This window comes from Orcinus orca, chromosome 5 (genome assembly GCF_937001465.1).
Source record: "Orcinus orca chromosome 5, mOrcOrc1.1, whole genome shotgun sequence".
NCBI classification, from domain to species: Eukaryota; Metazoa; Chordata; class Mammalia; order Artiodactyla; family Delphinidae; genus Orcinus; species Orcinus orca.
This window is the reverse complement of record NC_064563.1, coordinates 141763616-141783800: the sequence shown is the minus strand read 5'-3', so window position 1 is coordinate 141783800 and position 20185 is coordinate 141763616. Positions and strand designations below refer to the sequence as shown.

The window sequence follows — 20185 nt, the reverse complement described above, 5'->3', positions numbered from 1 at the left end:
CCTCTTTCTCCTTCACTATCTGGTGATACTGTTATTCCTAGTTCATCTAGTGTTTATCTTTATTCCCTTAAATTATATTCTTATAGTTCCCTATTTGATTTTTCAACTTTAAACATATCTGATCTTCTTGCTCTGTAAGGTAAGGAACTTTGCAGTCTTTCACTACCTTCATCTTCTCTACCTACCACCTGAATTTTGTTAGTTATATTTTTATTTTAACATTGCCATTGTTTTCACTTCTCTGTTCTTTTCTGTAATAATAATTTCCATGACAATTTTATCCTTAGATCTATATGCAAATGGATTCATCACTCACTGCAACATTTTCTCATTGTTTCTCCATTCTTCACTTAATGCAGCTGAGATTTGATGCATGATATCTTCAAAAAAGGCTCGTGGAGAACTATCTTTCTCTTTTTTTAACATCTTTATTGGAATATAATTGCTTTACAATAGTGTGTTAGTTTCTGCTTTATAACAAAGTGAATCAGCTATACATATACATATGTCCCCATATCTCCTCCCTCTTGTGTCTCCCTCCCTCCCTCCCTATCCCACCCCTCTAGGTGGTCACAAAGCAACAAGAACTATGTTTCTTGAGTGCTAGCATCTTTAAAACATATCTCTTCATGGATGAGTAATATTCCATTGTATATATGTACCACATCTTTTTTATCCATTCTTCTGTTGATGGACATTTAGGTTGCTTCCATGTTCTGGCTGTTGTAAATAGTGTTGCAATGAGCATTGGGGTGCATGTATCTCTTTGAATTATGGTTGTGCAATTTGCAGAGATGTGGATAGACCTAGAGACTGTCATACAGAGTGAAGTAAGTCAGAAAGAGAAAAACAAATATCATATACTATCTTTATATGTGGAATCTAGAAAAACAATACATATTTGAACTTATTTGCAAAGCAGAAATAGAGACACAGATGTAGAGAACAGACATATGGATAGGGGGGTGGGGATGAATTGGGAGACTGGGATTGCCATATATACACTACTTTGTATAAAATAATAACTAATGAGAACCTACTGTGTAGCACAGGGAACTCTACTCAATGTTCTGTGGTGACCTAAATGGAAAGGAAATCCAGAAAAGAGTGGATATATGTATATTCATAGCTGATTCACTTTGCTGTACAACAGAACCTAAGACAACATTGTAAAACAACTATACTCCAATAAAACTTAATTTAAAAATTTTTAAAAATAAAAGATATCTCTCAGGTATCTTGACTAGGTATAAAATTTAACTAGGTATAGGTATAAAATAAGAGTAGGTATAAAAATATTTGTCTCACTTTCTTTTCCTAAGGACTTCAAACCATGTTCCATTGTCTTCTAGCACTGAATGTTTCCAGAGAGATATCTAAAGACAGTCCGCATTTCCCCTTCTCAGTGTGTTCTTTGTACTTTGATGCCTGTAGAATTATTTCCTTTTCTTTGAAGTCCAGTATTTACATCAGTATATGCATCAATGTCCATGAATTTTCTTCCTCCTCCAAGAAAGACACAGTATGCCCTATCAATGTTAAGAATTGAGCTTTATCTGAAAATTTTCTTAAATGATATGTTCAAATATTTTTTTCTATTGATTTATTCTGTTTTCTTCTCCAAGGACACAAAGAATATGTTGAGTCACCTTTGTCTTTCATGCCCATCATGTACTATTCAGTCCTTTTTTTTCACTCTTTTGTTTGTTTTCTTTTTATTTTGCTCATTTTCTCAAGTCTGTACTCCATGTCTCGATTGTATTTTTATCAGTGTCTTTTCTCTTTTGTCCATATCCAAGGTAGCTTCTATTATTATATTCACTTTACTTTTCTCATCTAGGTCACTTTTAATTTATTCTGTTGTTTTGTCATTTCCTCCTACAGCTCAGGAGTCTCTGCTTTTAGTTCTTGAAATATTAAGTTTGAAATATTGAGTTTGCGGAGAATCATTTTGTTCTTTTTCATCTACTCTGCTACAAAATGTTTCCTTGTGTTTTTCCTCAGTACACAAAATGTTTCCTTGTGTTTTCCCTCAGTAGCCTCTAGTTTGTCTCTTTTTTGGCAAAAAGTTTTGAATAGATTCTCTGCTCATTCCTCATCAATGAGGGACATTCTCCCTGGATCAGCTATCTGTGAAAGGACAGTCTAGAGAGGACCCAAGAAAGCACTGAAAATTAGCAGGGGGTCTCTGGCTCAAAGTGAAGTTCTAATAGTGGATTTTGTCAGAGGGTGTAGTCCTTAAATCACTACAGCTAAGAAAGATTGGCAGCCACAGAGCTGCCAATCATCACAGTTCCTCCTCCATTCAGCCACCCAGGGAGACTGCTTCTTGCAGATCTGAGCATTTTCTCATTTCCTTCTGTTTCCTGTGGCCCCTCTGTGGTGTCACACACTGTCCAGGGAGACTCCCACAGGCAGCCCTACATCTTCATCTTGTTGTTCTAAACATTGGTTGTGGCCCAGGATGGAGAAGACCATGCTCTGCCAGTTCTGCCATAGATCACCAGTGTCCATCAGTCATTCTTTCTCACTAACAGGCTTCATGGTGATCCAATTTCTGCTGCATATGGTGCATATCCTTTATACATAGTTTGGGACTACAGACATTTCCTAGTTTCACAAAAAAAATAATAAAATTCTTTTTTGTTTCTTTGTCTCTGTGCTGTTTTCTGAAGGAGACAAAGAAGCCCTTGTCTTATCATCTTCAAAGTAGGTATCTCCACAAAAAATGGTTTAAATAAATACTACTTTTTCTTTGTTTCTACCCCTAGAGAGTTCAATTCAGTATGTCTGCAATGGAGCATAATCATCTCTAGGCTTAGAAAGAGCCCACAGGCAAAAAATCTGAAGCATTTAAGATGCCACTCAATGGTACTCCTATTCAGAGTACGGACTGATGAACCATATAAAGTGATCTCACACTGGAAGGAAATCAAATAACCATCGTATTTATCCATATCAGCACCCTAGCCAGACACTTCCCCCAGTGCAGAGACCATTGATCAGACCTAAGACTGAAGAGAGGTGGCTTACTGTCACCATGCTGGTCTTTCCCATTTTTGCTTTAATTTTGAAAATTTTTGGACCAACAGAAGTCACAAAGGTAACAATACAGTACACATCCTTGTACCCTTCACCTTTCACATTTGCCTTATTTGTGGATTCCCGCTCTCTCTTTTGGACCATTTGAGAATTAGTTGTAGATGTCAAGATACTTCACCCCTAAGTATCTTAGCATGAATATCCTAGGAACGAGGACATTCTCCACATTGGTTTGAATACCACCTGCTCCACAGGCTCCCTTGCTGATCTCAGTAGAGATAGGGAGTCAGGAACAGAGAGGGTAGATTCCCACATAGGAGCCAGAAGCGCAAAATCACCCTGAGTTCAGGACGTGAAAGAATGAATTAGGGAGAGGGCAAGAGAAATGCTAGCAGGGCCTCCAGGGGAAAGGGTCCAGGCCACAGGAAGGAATTGAAAATGTTTACGCTGGTTGCTGCTTTAAGTTGAGTAATTCTATCCCCACCGCTACACCAGAGAATGTGATCCAGTGAATGCCACAATATTGTATATAATTGCCTCTGTGATATTTAGAAAGCAAACTTGAGTGATTTTAAAATGCAGGGAGCCTGAAGAGCTTCAATAATGATGTTTGGATGCCCCCATCCCCCATGCTTCTGGCCGTGACTCCCTGACTGATGGAGAAAGCAAACACCATCTGCCCAATGCCCAGACCCACAGAGGTTCCAGACTTAGGAAAGAATTTTTGCCTTGAGCTCCCTGAATCCTAGCTCCACCCCTCCCCCTTGCCTTCTGCTGTCCTCTGGGACAGGGAGCCTGAACATCTGCTGCCTGTCAGAAACTGAGGCTCCTGGCTGCACTGGGCCAAACAGCCCACCTTGTAACTAATGGTGGCAGGAGTCATTTTCTTTTCCTATGGATAAATATCAAAAAATTGGGGATCACTGAATTGTGAGTGGGAAGCCCATTATTGGGAATACATGGTTTAGAGAAAGATTCACTATTTGGGGACAGGACTGGGTTTCCTAGCTCAGCAGCACTGAGAGGGCCATGTGAACACAGCACAAAATTATGCAATGACTGGTCCACAGGGACAGAGGGTCCCCAGCAGATGCAGTCACTCTCAACTTCTGCCTTTTGAATTGGAAATTTACGGTCGAATTTTTAGGTCTCGTAAGGCATAAAGAAAGCTATTTTTTCTGCTCCACTTATTTTTTTTTTTGTCTCAAAATTACTTAAAGTGCACAAATGATGCAAACCCATTTTCAGTGACACAGACTAGGAATCTCAACCATCCTCTTCTCTCCTCTGGTTTTGTATAGCAAGGTCCCAGGGATAGTCAGAACAAAACAAGGTGAAGGTCATATCAATTCTCCAAAAGGAGAGCCTCTCCAATAGAGAGGCTTACGAGAATGAAAATTCCATTTCTCTCTTTCCTTTAAAGCCCTAGAACATGAAAGCCACATCCCACTCCAAAATCTTTTCATTAACTGCATCCTCACTGCAACACTTAGAATGAGGGCAGGCCTGAGTGGCAGAAGAAGAAGCAGGTGGCACGAAGAGAAGAAAAGAAAAAATACATAGAAAAGACAAAAACAGAGAAAACAATTTTTTTTAGTTTAATTCCCTTTTGGTCAGAGAACATAGTCCATGTGATTTCAATTCTTTTAAGTTTGTTAAGGTTTGTTTTATGGCCCAAGATATGTTGCATCTTGGTATACATTCTGTGGGCACCTTAAAAGAATGTACATTCTGCTGCTGTTGGGTAGAGTACGCTATGAATTAGATCCTATTGGTCAATGGAGTTGCTGAGTTCCTCCATATTTCTGCTGATTTTCTCTCTAGTTGTTCTAACAACTGTTAAGGAGTTGAAGTTTTCAACTATACTTGTGGTTTTGCATATTCATCCTTTCAGTTCTATCAGTTTTTTCTTTACATATTTTACATCTCTGTTGTTTGATGTATATTCATTTAAGCTTGCTACATGTTCTTGGTTGGTTGACCCTTTGTCACTATGTAACGTTTTTCTTCATCCCTGGTATTTTCTGTGCTCTGAAGCCTATTCTATATGCTAATAAAGCCATACCAGCTTCCTTTTCATTAATGTTTGTGTGTTATATCTTTTTCAATCTTTTTTACTTTCAACATATTTATACCATTACGGGAAACAAAGTCTACTGTGTTTACCTCTATATTTGCTCTTTCTATGTCTTTTCTCCATTTATGGTGTACCAGAAATCCTTCTTTTATCATTTTCTCTTTGTTTAGATAACTTCCTTCACCATTCTTTTAGAGTGAGTCTGCTTTTGACAACTTCTCTTTGTTTTCCTTCATCTAAGAATGGCTTGATTTCCTCTTAATTCATGAAGGATGTTTTTGCTGGTATAGAATTCTGGGCTGATGATTCTTCGCTTTCAGTAACTGAAAAACATTGTGCTACTGCCTTCTGGCCTCCATAGTTTCTGATGAGAAATCCACTGTCATTTGAATTCTTTTTCCCCTGTAAGTAATGTGTCATTTCTCTGGATTCTCTCAAGATTGAGAGAGTGGCGTGGACATATATACATTACCAAATGTAAAACAGATAGCTAGTGAGAAGCAGCCGCATAGCACAGGGAGATCAGCTCGGTGCTTTGTGACCACCTAGAGGTGTGGGATAGGGAGAATGGGAGGGAGATGCAAGAGGGAGGAGATATGGAGTTATATGTATATGTATAGCTGATTCACTTGTTATACAGCAGAAACTAATACACCATTGTAAAGCAATTATACTCCAATAAAGATGTTTAAAAAAAAAGATTTTCTCTAGTATTCAGAAGTTTGATTATGATGTGTCTTTGTGTGGGTTTATTTGGATTTATCCTGTATTGGATTTACTAAGCTTCTTGAATTTGTAGGTTATTTTTTAACTTGGGAAGATTTGAATACTCTTTTACTCCCAGCCTCTTTCTGCTCTTCTTCTGGTACTCTACGGCATAATTCTTAGATCTTTATTATAGCCCCACATGTTCCCAAGCCTCTGCTCATTCCTTTTTCAGTCTATTTTCTCTCTATTGTTCTGATTGAATAATTTATATTATTCTGTCTTCAAGTTCACTGCTTTTTTCCTCTGTCCCCTTCACTCTACTGCTGAGCCCACTCACTGAGCATTTTTTGCAGGAACTGTAATTTTTAGTTCTAGTATTTCTATTTGGTTCTTCTCTACACTTGCTAAAATTTTTTGCTGAAGCTTACCATTCTTTGCTAAGATTTTTTAAAAATTTGTTTCATCATGTTTGTAATTGCTTGTTGAATCCTTTGTATGATGGCTGCTTTAAAATTCTCAGATAATTCTGAAATCTGTGTCCATGTTGGTGTTTGTCTTTTCTCATTCAGTCTGAGCTCTTTCTCTTCCTTATTGTGACAAGTGAATTTTTTAATTGAAACCTAGGCATCAGAAGGATTGTAAGACTCTGGATCTTATTTAAATCCCATATTACAGCAGTTCTCCTCTGACACCACTCTGGTGGTTGTGGGGTTTCACCTAATTACTACCTAGTATGATGTCAGTCTCCACTGACATAAGGATGAGGGAGGATCCTTGTTACTACTGGGTGGGAATGAGAGTTTAAGCTCCCCAATGAGTCTCCAGTGATACCACCCTGGACAAGAGGGGTACCTCATTGATGTTTCCCCTGTGGTCTCCACTATACTTTGTGGAAGTGGCATTGTTATTGATGAGTAGTAGTGGAAGTCCTGACTCTATACTAGAATTCTCCTAATGCTACCCCAGTGGGGATGGGGAGGGCTGCTTCACTACTGCTGAGTCTGGGGAGAAGTCCAGGCTCCCCATGTGGTCTCTAGGGGGAAGCTATTACCCCTCAGAAAGAATGAAAATCTGGGCTCCTCACTTTGTCTACTCTGATACACCCCTGGCAGGAGGTTTGGGGTGCCTTGCTACAGCCCGGCAAGGGTAGGAGTCTAGGCTCCCCACTCATCCTCTGCTCTCAGGGTGATGTCACAATTTTTTTCCATGTAGTTTTGGCTGGAGTAGAGCTGTTATTATCTAAAAGTTTTCTGTCTTTCTAACTACCTCTTTCCTAGTCCTTTGTCTAGAGAAGGCAGACTTTTGGGGGGCATTTCTGTCTGTATCCATTGACATTTCCAAATTGCCAACTTCTGTAGTGTCTGGTCTAGGACATAAGAAGCAAAAAGGAAAAAACAAAAACAAAACACAGGAAACTCACCACCATGTTGTTCTTCAGGCTCAAGGTCCCTGGTTACTCTGCCACCCTCTCTCCACTTTTTATGTTTGTTGTATGTATTGATATATATACAGGCAGACCTTGTTTTATTGTGCTTCACTTTATTGCACTTAGCCAACACTGCATTTTTTTACAAATTGAAGGTTTGGGGCAACCCTACATCAAGCAAGTCTATTGGCACCATTTTTTTCATCAGCATTTACTCATTTCCTGTCTCTATGTCACATTTTGGTAATTCTCACAATATTTCAAACCCTCCACCAGCACAAAGATTACAACTTGCTGAAGGCTCAGATGATGGTTAGCATTTTTTAGCAATAAAATATTTTTTAAATTAAGGTATGTGTATTTTTTTAGACCTGGTGTTATTGCACACTTAGATTATAGTGTAAATGTAACTTTCATATGCACTGGGAAACCAAATCAATTGTGGTAAATATTATAATATTTACTTTATTGCAGTGGTCTGGAACCTAACCCACTATATCTCTGAGGTATGATTGTAATGTTCATGGTTCTTTAGTTGTACTTAGTGGGAAGAATAGAGAAAAGTACACATATGTCATTTTCCCAGAAGCTCAATTTGGATGATTAATTGTAAATAGAGAGAAAAAAAGAAAGGAGGACAAAGAACAAAAGACAAAGGATAAAGGAGTGGTGTTTTCTTGTTTTCCTTTCTTCTCAGAGATGTGTGCTGCCTACGATCAGCCATGAGTTACCTAATGAAGGGGTTACCATCTCTCCTTTCCCTCCTCTGCCCAAACAGAAGTCCAAGCTGAAAATGGGCAAGAAGCACAACAAAATGATATGATTTTTGTCAGTAAATGTTCCTCCATTCTCCAGCCCTGTAAATGTCACATTTGGTTATGAAATTGCATTTTGCAAAATAACATTTTTAAAATATTCCTCCAACTTAGTATCTTAGTATTGACACAGATGAGAGATTGAAGTATTGCATCTCCTTGTCCCCTGCATCCTTTCTCACACATGCATAAGTAACAGGCTGACTCCTGGTGACTCCAATACCTGGGGCTCTCAGCTACCCATTTGGCTCCCCTAAGACCCAGTCCAGCAGGGATGGTGTCTGTTTTGAAAAGAAGCATCCACACCACTTCCCTGGACACCAACAGTGCCCAAGAGTGGCCTGGCTTGGGAAGGAACTGTTACTATGCTCCACTGGGCTCCCCATATCACTGGGGAATTTCCCGGGTTATCCAATATAGGGCAGCCTAGTCCTAAGTTTCACCACTGAATTAATCTCCTTTCAAGAAACTTGATCATGGCCCTCCCAAAGGCTCTTCGTGATTGTACCTCACAAAACTGAGCATAAATGAATGCATGAATGGATGGATGAATGAATGAATGAATCCCTTGACCTTCACTACAACCCAGCCAGTTCTTGAGGGAGAACATGGCAAATTGCCTCCTGGCAACACAGCACAGCCCTAGCGAAGGAAGCTATCTCATTCCTGCCAATGGAAGCTATAGGTAGAAGTTAAAAGGCAGGGAAGTCGTGAACTCTGAGCAACTGTTTTATCTGGGTAAACTGGAAACTGGAGAAAAATTGTTTTCTCTGGGAAATGGGCCTGGAAAGCTGCCACAGTACCTTTGTACAGGGCTCCCCAATACAACATTCAGTCATCAGCCAAACGTAAGACATTCTAGGGACCATATGTATCTCACCATTGGACTTGAGCAAGTCTTTAAAAGAGGATTCAACCTGCTGGGTGAGGCAAATTTTTCTGAACATCCCTTACACGGCAGAGTAACCAGTGACCAGTTGTTTTTCCAGTCTGTTCCTGTCATTTCTCCCACTTCACCTCCACCACCACCCCTATCACCCACCTCTGATCAGATAACAAAAACAACTCCATACAAACAAAAGCAAAAGAAATTAAGGATTTTTTTCCCCTTTGAAACAATTTTAGAAGGGCTCTTACAGGTCATTCTATTGCACCACTTCCTGGAGCAGAAATCTTTCTGGAGCTTTCTGGACAAATGATGACTCAGCATCCCATGCCAGGAAACTTACAACTGCTCAAGGAAACCTTATTCATTCTAGTCATTCTTTTTTTTTTTTTTTTAAATAACAGAAATTTATTTTACTTTTTTTTAACATCTTTGTTGGAGTATAATTGCTTTACAATGGTGTGTTAGTTTCTGCTTTATAACAAAGTGAATCAGTTATACATATACATATGTCCCCATATCTCTTGCATCTCCCTCCCTCCCACCTTCCCTATCCCACACCTCTAGGTGGTCACAGAGCACCGAGCTGATCTCCCTGTGCTATGCGGCTGCTTCCCACTAGCTATCTATTTTACGTTTGGTAGTGTATATATGTCCATGCCACTCTCTCACTTTGCCCCAGCTTACCCTTCCCCCTCCCCATATCCTCAAGTCCATTCTCTAGTAGGTATACATCTTTATTCCCGTCTTGCCCCTGGGTTCTTCATGACCATTTTTCTTTAGATTCCATATGTATGTGTTAGCAGACGGTATTTTTTTTTCTCTTTCTGACTTACTTCACTCTGTATGACAGTCTCTAGGTCCCTCCACCTCACTACAAATAACTCAGTTTTGTTCTTTTTTATGACTGAGTAATATTCCATTGTATATATGTGCCACATCTTCTTTATCTATTCATCTGTTGATGGACACTTAGGTTGCTTCCATGTCCTGGCTATTGTAAATAGAGCTGCAATGAACATTTTGGTACATGACTCTTTTTGAATTATGGTTTTTCTCAGGGTATATGCCCAGGAGTGGGATTGCTGGTTTGTATGGTAGTTCTATTTTTAGTTTTTTAAGGAACTTCCATACTGTTCTCCATAGTGGCTGTATCAATTTACATTCCCATCAACAGTGCAAGACGGTTCCCTTTTCTCCACACCCTCTCCAGCACTTATTGTTTGTAGATTTTTTGATGGCCATTCTGACCAGTGTGAGATGATATCTCATTGTAGTTTTGACTTGCAATTCTCTAATGATTAATGATGTTGAGCATTCTTTCATGTGTCTGTTGGCAATCTGTATATCTTCTTTGGAGAAATATCTATTTAGGTCTTCTGCTCATTTTTGGATTGGGTTGTTTGTTATTGAGCTGCATGAGCTGCTTGTAAATTTTGGAGATTAATCCTTTGTCAGTTGCTTCATATGCAAACATTTTCTCCCATTCTGAAGGTTGTCTTTTGGTCTTGTTTATGGTTTCTTTTGCTGTGCAAAAGCTTTTAAGTTTCATTAGGTCCCATTTGTTTATTTTTGTTTTTATTTCCATTTCTCTAGGAGGTGGGTCAAAAGGATCTTGCTGTGATTTATATCATAGAGTTTCTGCCTATGTTTTCCTCTAAGGGTTTGATGTTGTCTGGCCTTACATTTAGGTCTTTAATCCATTTTGAGTTTATTTTTGTGTATGGTGAAAGGGAGTGTTCTAATTTCATTCTTTTACATGTACCTGTCCAGTTTTCCCAGCACCACTTATTGAGGAGGCTATCTTTTCTCCACTGTATGTTCTTGCCTCCTTTATCAAAGATAAGGTGACCATATGTTCGTGGGTTTATCTCTGGGCTTTCTATCCTGTTCCATTCTATTCATTCTTTAGTTTTGTTTGGGGATTTTGCTTTCTCTTCTTTGGAAACCAAAGGATGAATTCCTTTCAGTTTTCCAGTTGTTCCTGAAGTTATCATCATTGTTGTCTCTGGAAGTCATGGCTCTGAGAAGGAGAAGCCCTGTGACAGAAGTATGTGCAGGTGCTGGGGTACAGAGAGAACAGTCACTAGAAAACGGGTAGCTGGGTACAATGTCAAACAAGAGGTCAAATCTGAACGGATCCTCGAAGACAAGTGGGAGTTAAGTGCACAGGCAAAGAAGATGGGAGGAGGGATGGAGCAATGCAATGTGTTCTGGTACCAAAAGGGGCTCATTTGACTGGAACATAGTTTAGAAGCAAGGAGTGATGGGGATTGGGCCTGGAGAGGTAGGTGGAAGCCAGGTCTCCAAGGGAAGTGTCCTGACTTACCACCAAATGGGGCAGAGTTGGGAGTGCAGAGCAGCAATTAGAGGACTCACTGGGCTCAGAACTTGTATGGTGGCTGAAAGGAAAAGAAAGGAAATAATTATGGAAACTTCTCCCTTTCCGCTTGTGAACAGAGATGGTTTAGCAAAGCTGATGCCTCTGATGAAAGTGAATGGGAGAGGCATCGGCCACTGTAAGGGCTAGGATTCCTGGAAGATAGCTCTGGAGGTGACAAGAGCCTCGGAGAGATGCTGTCCCAGAAGGGAGGCAATAGATTGAGTGAAATGAGACCAAGAGAGAATTTCAGGCTGCTTCCAACATTCAGTACCTCACAGTTGAGTCCTGGGAAGCTGGAGTGAACCTAGCACAGGTGCGTCCTGGGACAGGAGTGCCTACCTGAGTTGGTGGCAACGAGAATGTTGTCTGTGTGTTTCAGCTGCCCAGGTCTTCTCGGTTCCTCTCTGCAGGCTGGCTCAGTATTCTCTTTAAAGGAAACCTCTTGATATGAGGTGGGTGCTAATGCCTGTCTTATATTTTGTGATATGTCCAGGAGCTCTAGGAAAGGAGGAATGAGTCACTCATCAATATTCCAAGAAATCTTGGAATATTGGGCATTCACAAAACATTGCTGGGACGTCGATGCAGGAAGTCTAGAGTGTAGCCCACGGGGTTTCCAGCAGGGGAGGACACACACAGAGGTTTGGAGAAATTCTGCAGCCATGTGATCCAGCAGCTTCTAACCCTTAGCCCCACAACCTGTCCCTCTCGAAAGACGTTCATGTGCTCAGCATACTTCCAAGAAAGAACCCAGGGTGATGTTCCAAATCCTCTCCTCCCACCTAAGACTAAGGGCATAGGGGAATTGAGAGGATATGAGTCCAAGCACAACCTTGAATTCATTTAATTTATTTTTGTAAGACATCCTAACGGCTCCATGCAGTAGAACCCTCCCTAGTCTGGTCAACATGGCTGCAGCGATGCATCCTAGGGAACCCCGCAGGGTGACCTGTATACAAGGGACCTTAGAAAGGGTGTCTAGGGGAGACAGGGGCTCTCACCTTGCGCAGAGGAGGCCATATCTCCAAGAGCCTCCTGCGTGGCCTGCCCAGTATGAATTTCACCTCCTCCTTCAAACACGCCCCTACAAATTTTTTTTACCACAAATTCTATCTTTAGATCACCCTAGGAGCATTTCACTGAGTAAATCAAGGATAAAAACTAACTGTCCCATGTAAAATTGTACCACACGCTAATGGACAAGTTCTTAATTCCTCAAATCCCTTGTCCCTTGGCTGCTAAGAGGGGGCTCTCTGGGTTTCCCCAAGGTCCAGGCCTTGGCACCAGCCTCCTCCTCCCACAGCTTCACACATCACCCCAACTCTAGCCCCGGTCTCCCTCCTGAGCGACTCAGCCTGCTCCCCTTGGTCCTCTACAGCTTACACCCTAGTTTTCTAAGCTAGCCCTCTGCTACTCTTCTTTCTCTCGGCCTCAGTCTACCTGCGATCTGCTCTTCCTCGGGTACCAAGTTTCCCCACCTCTGTTCCTCCACCTGGAATATTCTGCCTCGTGTCTCCCCTCCCCACATCACTCTTAGACCCCACCCCCCTTTTTTTTTGGCCACTCTGTGAGGCTTGCAAGATCTTAGTTTCCCGACCAGGGGTTGAACTCAGGCCCTTGGCAGTGAAAGGACAACGTCCAAACCACTGGACTGCCAGGGAATTCCCACTTTGACCCTTCTTGACACAGTGAAGCTCTTCCTCTAACTCTGGTTCCATGAGTCAGAACTTCTGTGTTTGACATTCAACTCCACTCCTTCCCAGCTCTGTGACCAAGGGCAGTTTGCTGAACCTCTCTGTGCCTCAATTTCTCCATCCCCAAAGTTGGGGGTAATAGCATTTATTTCATAGGGTCATGGTAGAAATTAAATAAGATAGTCTAACAATGCACTTAACATAGTGCCAGGGTGTAATAAATGTGAAATAAATGTGAGGGATTACTATTTTATTGTCCCAAACCATAGCTGCATGCTGACTACTCATTTCCATGAGTTTTTTATTAGGCAAAAAAAGCTAATTAGTGGTTCTTAAATCCTCTGACCGATATTTTTCTGTAGCAACTCAAGGCAGTATGTGGTACCACATTATAAGAACACTTACTTGATTGGTTACCTGAGGAAGGGGACATTTCCCTTTTAAATCAGTTCTCCGGTGACCTGCTATGGCATCATGCCAGGAAAGTGGAAAAGGGAAGCTGTGGATGGAGACCACAGCTGGCACGTTTATTGAGAAACCTAAGAATAAGGTGGGAGATTTGTGGCCCCTGTTTTAACCTGGAGGTGAGGTCCAGTGAGGATACAAACTCATAAAATAACATTATCATTTCCCACTTTATATAAATGTTCCTTTAAGTGGTTGTAACTTAAAAAAAATCACAGTTTTCTGATGAATATAAGCACACATTTTTAGAGAGATAAAAATATCCAAAATGCAAATATGACTGGTTTGAAATATATCAACTATGACGAGTTTCCCCCTCATCCTTAAACGCCTACTTCTGGGTTCCAGAAAGTAATGCAGTCGCACTGTTCAACACGCAGACCTCACTCAGCTGCACCAACTGCTGCCCTCTGTGTGCAAGGGAGCCCCGTGCAGCAGAAAATCCCCTCCTCCACCCTCTCTAAAACTTGGCATTCATGAATCCACCCCCCCACCCAATACACACACAGCATCTTAGTCGTAGCTTTGAGCTACAGCCAAACTCTGTTATAATTGCCCTCATTAAAAACCCGTCTGTCATTTCAGACAGAGAGAAGTATGTATCTGGCATGGTTCCAGTAGAGAGCCACATTCACCCTAACTGAAACAGAAGTATGGGTATAAATCTCCACACACACAACACACGTCCCAAGCAAACTGCTGAGCTTTTATTTATATTCCCAGGTATGGTAGAGAGAACACAGTCATACAGTAAGAAAATTAAATACCCACAGGCCCTGAGGGTCAATACTCTCCCCAAGGAGTCTGGTATGGTTCTAACAAGACAATCGGGATTTTTCTCAGCATCTGTGGACATAGCTTGCTCAAACATGTCATCGTGATTCCCCCAAACTCTAGATGTTTCTGTTATTCCATTAAATGTATGACAACACAGTTGTAAATGGAATTCCTCTTAGAGCAAAAGAACCCAGTTCTTTCAAGAAGTGTGCCAAGGTTCTGGAACCTTGTGTTCTGGTGGAGGGTGTTGGAAATGGGGGTGTGGGGTGCATGGCCACCAGCTGTTGACACTTATGATGAGTGGTCTCCTGGAAAGTAGGTAGCCTTGGGTCTTATTAGTTTCAGGGAAAATTGCTCTGTTGTATTTGGTACCAATGCCAGAGGTCAGTATTTGCCCTCTAATAGCAAGAACAGACTATAACCCTTGACCCCCACATGGTAGCCAAAGGGAATAATGATCACACACACACACACACACACACACACAGAGATATAGCACTTGGGTGCATTAATACACATTTTCTCATTTGCTCTTTACAATGGGCCTGTGAATGAAGAAACACAGATAGATACTACTTATCCCCACTTTAGAGATAAGCAAACTGAAGCTTCCAGAGGTTAATATAGTAAGTGGATAGGAAGTAAAACCAACACAAAAACCTTTTAAAGTCCCCAACCTCTATACTTCTCACTCACTCACATTCTCAAAATAGTAAGAACATCCAAGCAGCACAGACACAGTAAATAAGAACAATAAAATTTCAGACCAAATAGGCTCTTTTCTCCAAGACAGTAAGATTCCTGTATCGTTTTAATTTTACAATGAGTAAACCAGTTGATTATGTCAACTATCAAAGCCTTTGGCTCCCAGAGCAAAGATATTTCTTAAGGACTCAAAGCAAACATATCTGTCTTTTTCATCTTAAAATATTGTCACTACTCACACTCTCTCCCCAGCTAAGCATGTACAGATGCCCTCTTCACATAGCTGACTACTCCTAGGGGCACCTCAGCAAACAGCAAACCATGTCTGAAATGAACAGACCAGGAAACTGTGTCTGAAATGAACAGACCAGGAAACTGTGGCCAAAATGTGGCCTTGCTCAGGATCCTAGGGTGTTTCCGTGGCAGAGACTTCTGGTCTACCACACACTTCCTCCCACCGTGATGGTTGTGCCAATGGGAGCCTCTGGAAGAGGCTATGGGAGGTGGACTTGACTTTTCCAAAGGTCTCAGAATCCCTTACACAAATAATAAATTATGCAGTGATACACGATCACGTATGAGCATGCTTAGAAACAAAACTCAGAAAAGATGATCAGGAGGAATAGGGGAAAACTGCAGAGATTTACTGGTACAGGGAAGTTCTTAGGGATAAATTTGGGAGCACAGGAGGAAATGGAAATTGGGTAATTGCCAAGGCAGGAAAGTACCTACAGCTAGGGTCTGACAGATAAAGACAGAACCATCCAGGCAGCCTGCCCTGGTTAAAAGACAAGATTGCATGCTTACTTGCTAGAGAAGAACTGACATATTTCAAGCAGGGGTGCCTGGGTCAAGCCTGCATTTTAGACAGATCCCCCAGGATTGTTTCAAGATAAACCTTCAGTGTTGCAGGTAAGGCTGGAGACACAGGGAAGCAATATCAACATTCCCTTTAAGAGACGGCAGCGAAAGGAAGTCAAATTTAAGCTAAGTGAAATATCGGGGGTGAGGAAGAAAAGGGAGGTGGGGAGTTCCCAGATTTCTGGCTTAGGTATAATGTGGGTTGTGATCCCATAAACCAAAGACAGAGAATGGAAGAAATCGCCCAGGTGTGAGGGGCTGAGGGTTGGCTGGTGGAAAATGTGTGGGAATAGAGAGTAACCTCGAACACGTTGCTTTGAAACATGCACTAGACAGCTGTGTGGTGCTGTCCAGTCGACGATATTTCAATGTAGAGGTCAGAGCTGGATGTACAAATCTGGAAGCCATCAGCCATTTGTGGATATTGGAGCCACTGTTGTGAATGAGACTGCTCCAAGAAAGAACACAGAGAAGGCAAATCTGAGAAACTCCAACACAGCACCAGGATTGTTGTATAAGGACTCTTGTTACAATATATCCCTAAATGGTAGACCTTGAGGTTCTCGGGGAGTAGAGGTTGACAAGGAGAAGAGACCAGCTTGGTGGAAATTCCTTTCTTGGCATGGGCTTCAGTTTCATCAAGTGCATCACTGTGGAGTTGGACTCGACATTCCTTAAAAGATTCTCTTCTAGGTTTAACATGCTATCATTCCAAATCTCTTCCAGTATTTGTAAATTCCATAACCAGGAATTTTACTTTGGAGGAAGCTCTTGGCTTTAGAAAAAGGAGGAGAATTTGCGTGAATGAAATGTAAATCCTTTATCGAGTATACATGTCATGTAATTGCAAACCTCAACTTTCCGATAATGAGGGAAGGACATAAGGAGTTTAAAGGCATCTCCTCGAATGACTAAACCACTTACACAGAAACATATGTCATGATTTCCACCATAAGTTATGCCATAGATGAGTCAAACTGGGAGAGCTAAATTTAGGACTTTTAAGGGCCCCTCCCCTCTCAATGTCAGAAGTTGCCATCTGGCACAGGGAAGAGGAAAATGCTGACACAGGCAGTATTTGATTTCTCCAGGATATCCAACACATCTGGATAAAAATAGCTGCAAGGAACATCCACCAGCAAGACTGGAGTACAAAAGGTGGTGGGGTCCCTGGGTCATAAGAGATAACACAGTGACACACACACAAGAAGACAGACAAACGACAGGGCTCTGTGAGGATATAATGCCTGGAATCTGGGTGCCTGTGGTTTGGGGACTCTCACCACTGGGGCCATTAGAAGAGGACCAAGCTGAAGAGGTGAGTGATCCAGAGTAAGACTTGATGGAGCACAGGGAACAAAGTGAAAGCAAATCATAGACCAGGATACAAGGAGAGATGGTGTAACTAGAGAGGCCAAACCAGCAGCAGAACTAGGCTAAGAGGTGAGGTGGAGAGTCAAGGACAGAGCAAGCGGAGACAGAACAAGTTTCCTACAGGTCAAGGATGAATTTCACTGAGTTCTCACCATGGAGTTGCATCTACGCGTGAATTACCATCAACCACCAGGGTAGACTTGTCTTTGAAGCAGCCTTGTGCACGCACCTGTGAACCCACATTGCTGTGAGATGTTCCTCTCTGCCGGTCTTGTCTCTGCCACCCAACGCTCTTAGCCTCTCCAGTAGCTGTGCTTTTCCTTTACATCTTGAAATAAACCACGTGGCAGGCTAAACATCATAGGTTAATGCCACCACAGTAGGGTGGTAGATTATGGTTTCTTAGCTTCTTCTGTCCTCAAGGGCAATTATTAGTTTAAGTAAGAGGCAGTGCCCTGGTTTCACTGCATTATTGCAGGGCTTGTGCAAGTCAAGTGTACTTGTGGTGTGCAAAGTTGTTTATTGACACTCAACACAGACCCTTTTAGTTTGGGGATGGTGGCTCTAGAAGAATGAATAATGATGCTGATTGTACTTCCACACCCAAGCCATGACACGTTGACTCTAGTGCTAGCCAAGCAGCTATGAAGAACTCAACACTAAACTGTGGCCACGGGGGAAGATAAATGCCACCTTTGGCTTCTAAGAACCAGAGTGTTGATGGCACAGGAGCTAGGGGACAGCTACACAACAGAGTCAATGACATACCTACTCCATGTGAAAGCATGCTACTGTCGTTCGTAAACAGAAGGTCGGAGAAAGAAAAATGACAGTATAAAAGCACAAGATACCACTTTTTGCTTATCAGTTTGGCAAAGATTGAGGAGGAGTGCTAAAGCCACTGGCAAGTTGGCAAGAATATACAGGAACAAATGTTTTTGAACACTGTCAGAGCCAAAGTTTGTGGGGGACAATTGAGCAATACGTGTCAAAATTCTTAATAGTCATACTTTTTAACCAAATCATACCTAACTCTGATATTTATCCTCAGTGTTGATAGGACAAGGGCACAAATATGTGAGTTCAAGGATGCTCATCACAGCGTTTTATACAATAGTGACAATCTGAAGCAAATTCAGTGGAATCTGGTTGAGGAAATTATGGTGTAATTCATGATGAATGCTATGCAGTCACTAAAAAATGATGATGTATTCTACCTTTATTGACATAAAAGATGTATGATACGGAGTTAAGTGACAGTAGCTTACAACATCGTATGTATAGTATAGATATTTATATTTATAAAAAGGGGATTATATTTCCATATCTGTATATATTTACAGGTATAGAAATGGTAATAGAAAGATTTTCACCAAAACATTACAGTGGTTTTCTCTGTGGGGTGGCATCATGAGAGAACTATATTTTCTGATTTATAATTTTTCAATATTTTCTGAGTTTTTAAATAATGAGCATGTGTTAGTTTCATCATCAGAAAAAAAATAAGGCTGTAAAAAAAAGTAAAATCATAGCAGCCAATGTTTCAGTTACTACACATGTTAGGAGCCTAAGGAAATTAAAGAAATTGAAGAGAACTTTCAGAAGAGATGACCATTATTCTTAATAGCTCTGAAGTAATCTTCTAATTAGGACAGATTCAATTTATGTATGTATCATTCTCGCTCTCAGACTCAGTGGGTTATAGCCTACATCCCAGTTGAAACAAAATGTTTTCAGCCCAAAACAGATAAGGTCATAAACCCATCAAAAGTGATGACTTTCAAAAAACTCCAGGAATTCAAAAAAGTAAGACAAAGAAAAATGTACAAAATCTATTTAGCTTTTAGGAAAAAATGAGACCAAATGACTACAAAAATACCAGCTCCAAAAATACCAAAAATGCTTCAACAGGAGAAAATAGAGAGTAAAAGACTGGCATATGGATATCAAAACTCCAGTGTCAAGGAGGTTTTGCAAACTGGTCATGTGTCACCAATTATATATATCCAAGATCAATGTGACAGACAGTCATTTCCAAGAGCACTGGCAAGGTTTTTAGGATTCTAAAAATCTCTTTTCAGTGACTGACTGATCATATAGCAATAATGTGAGATTTTAAAATTCATTTCATCATTGGTGACCAAATTCTAACATAAGAGAAAGGGAGAGAGAGAGAAAGAGAGAGCTGTTGTTACAGACCCATTGTGTTGACTCATATTTAAGATGTGCTTTGTACATAATTATCTTTTCTTATCACCTCCAGGAAAAGCACAAAGAGGAGATTTCAACGATGGCCAAGTTGACAGAATCCATGAGTAAGTAACTTGAAATTTATTCTTCATTTTTGGTTTTGAATGGAAAACGACAAAATCTTGCAAAAAACACATCCCCTTGTGATTATCTGATTTGTCTTTCACTCTTGTGATAGCCAAGGTCTATTTAACACAGATCATATTGTGTTAATGTTACATTATGTGTTTTTCAAAATTCATCTCTCATGGTGTCCAATTCTGTGCTGAAATTTTCCCCCAACATTATGGAGCTAAAGAGTCAAAATGAATTTTATTTGTAGCACTGCATTGGGTATTGGGACCCACAATAATTTTAAACTGATTTTTAAGAGGTTTAGACAAAGTCTAAAGCTGAAGTTTTATGCACAGATATTCCATAGGCTGGATAATCTAAAGAGAGGAAAGAATGGCTTCTTGTTGTTAGACTTGTTAGGTGCTGTTCTGGAATTTCAGAGAGAACCGTTAAAAGATGGAGAACTTGAGATGTAAGCAGCTTGCAGTGATTTAGGTTTCGAGTCTGTCGGTGGTATAATGCTCTAAGCTCTTAAGTCAAGTAAACAGGATACACAAAGAGTCTTGAAGAGAAAAGAAAAATTAATTATAATAAATCCTCCTGCAAACTGAGAAGTGCAATTTCCTGTGTTGACGTTTAACTATTAAAGACCATGTGGATATGAAATA

General features: G+C 40.8%; 1 protein-coding gene across 1 annotated transcript in view; it reads left to right on the top strand.

Moving 5' to 3' along the window:
- The window catches only part of KCNJ6 (potassium inwardly rectifying channel subfamily J member 6), a 287055-nt gene that overhangs the window by 56816 nt on the left and 210054 nt on the right, over nucleotides 1-20185 (top strand). The window contains exon 2 of the mRNA XM_033418305.2: nucleotides 19477-19528. Within this exon, the coding sequence (XP_033274196.2) occupies nucleotides 19504-19528 (25 nt within the window). The 5' untranslated portion in view covers nucleotides 19477-19503. The remainder of the gene's footprint in view (nucleotides 1-19476; nucleotides 19529-20185) is intronic.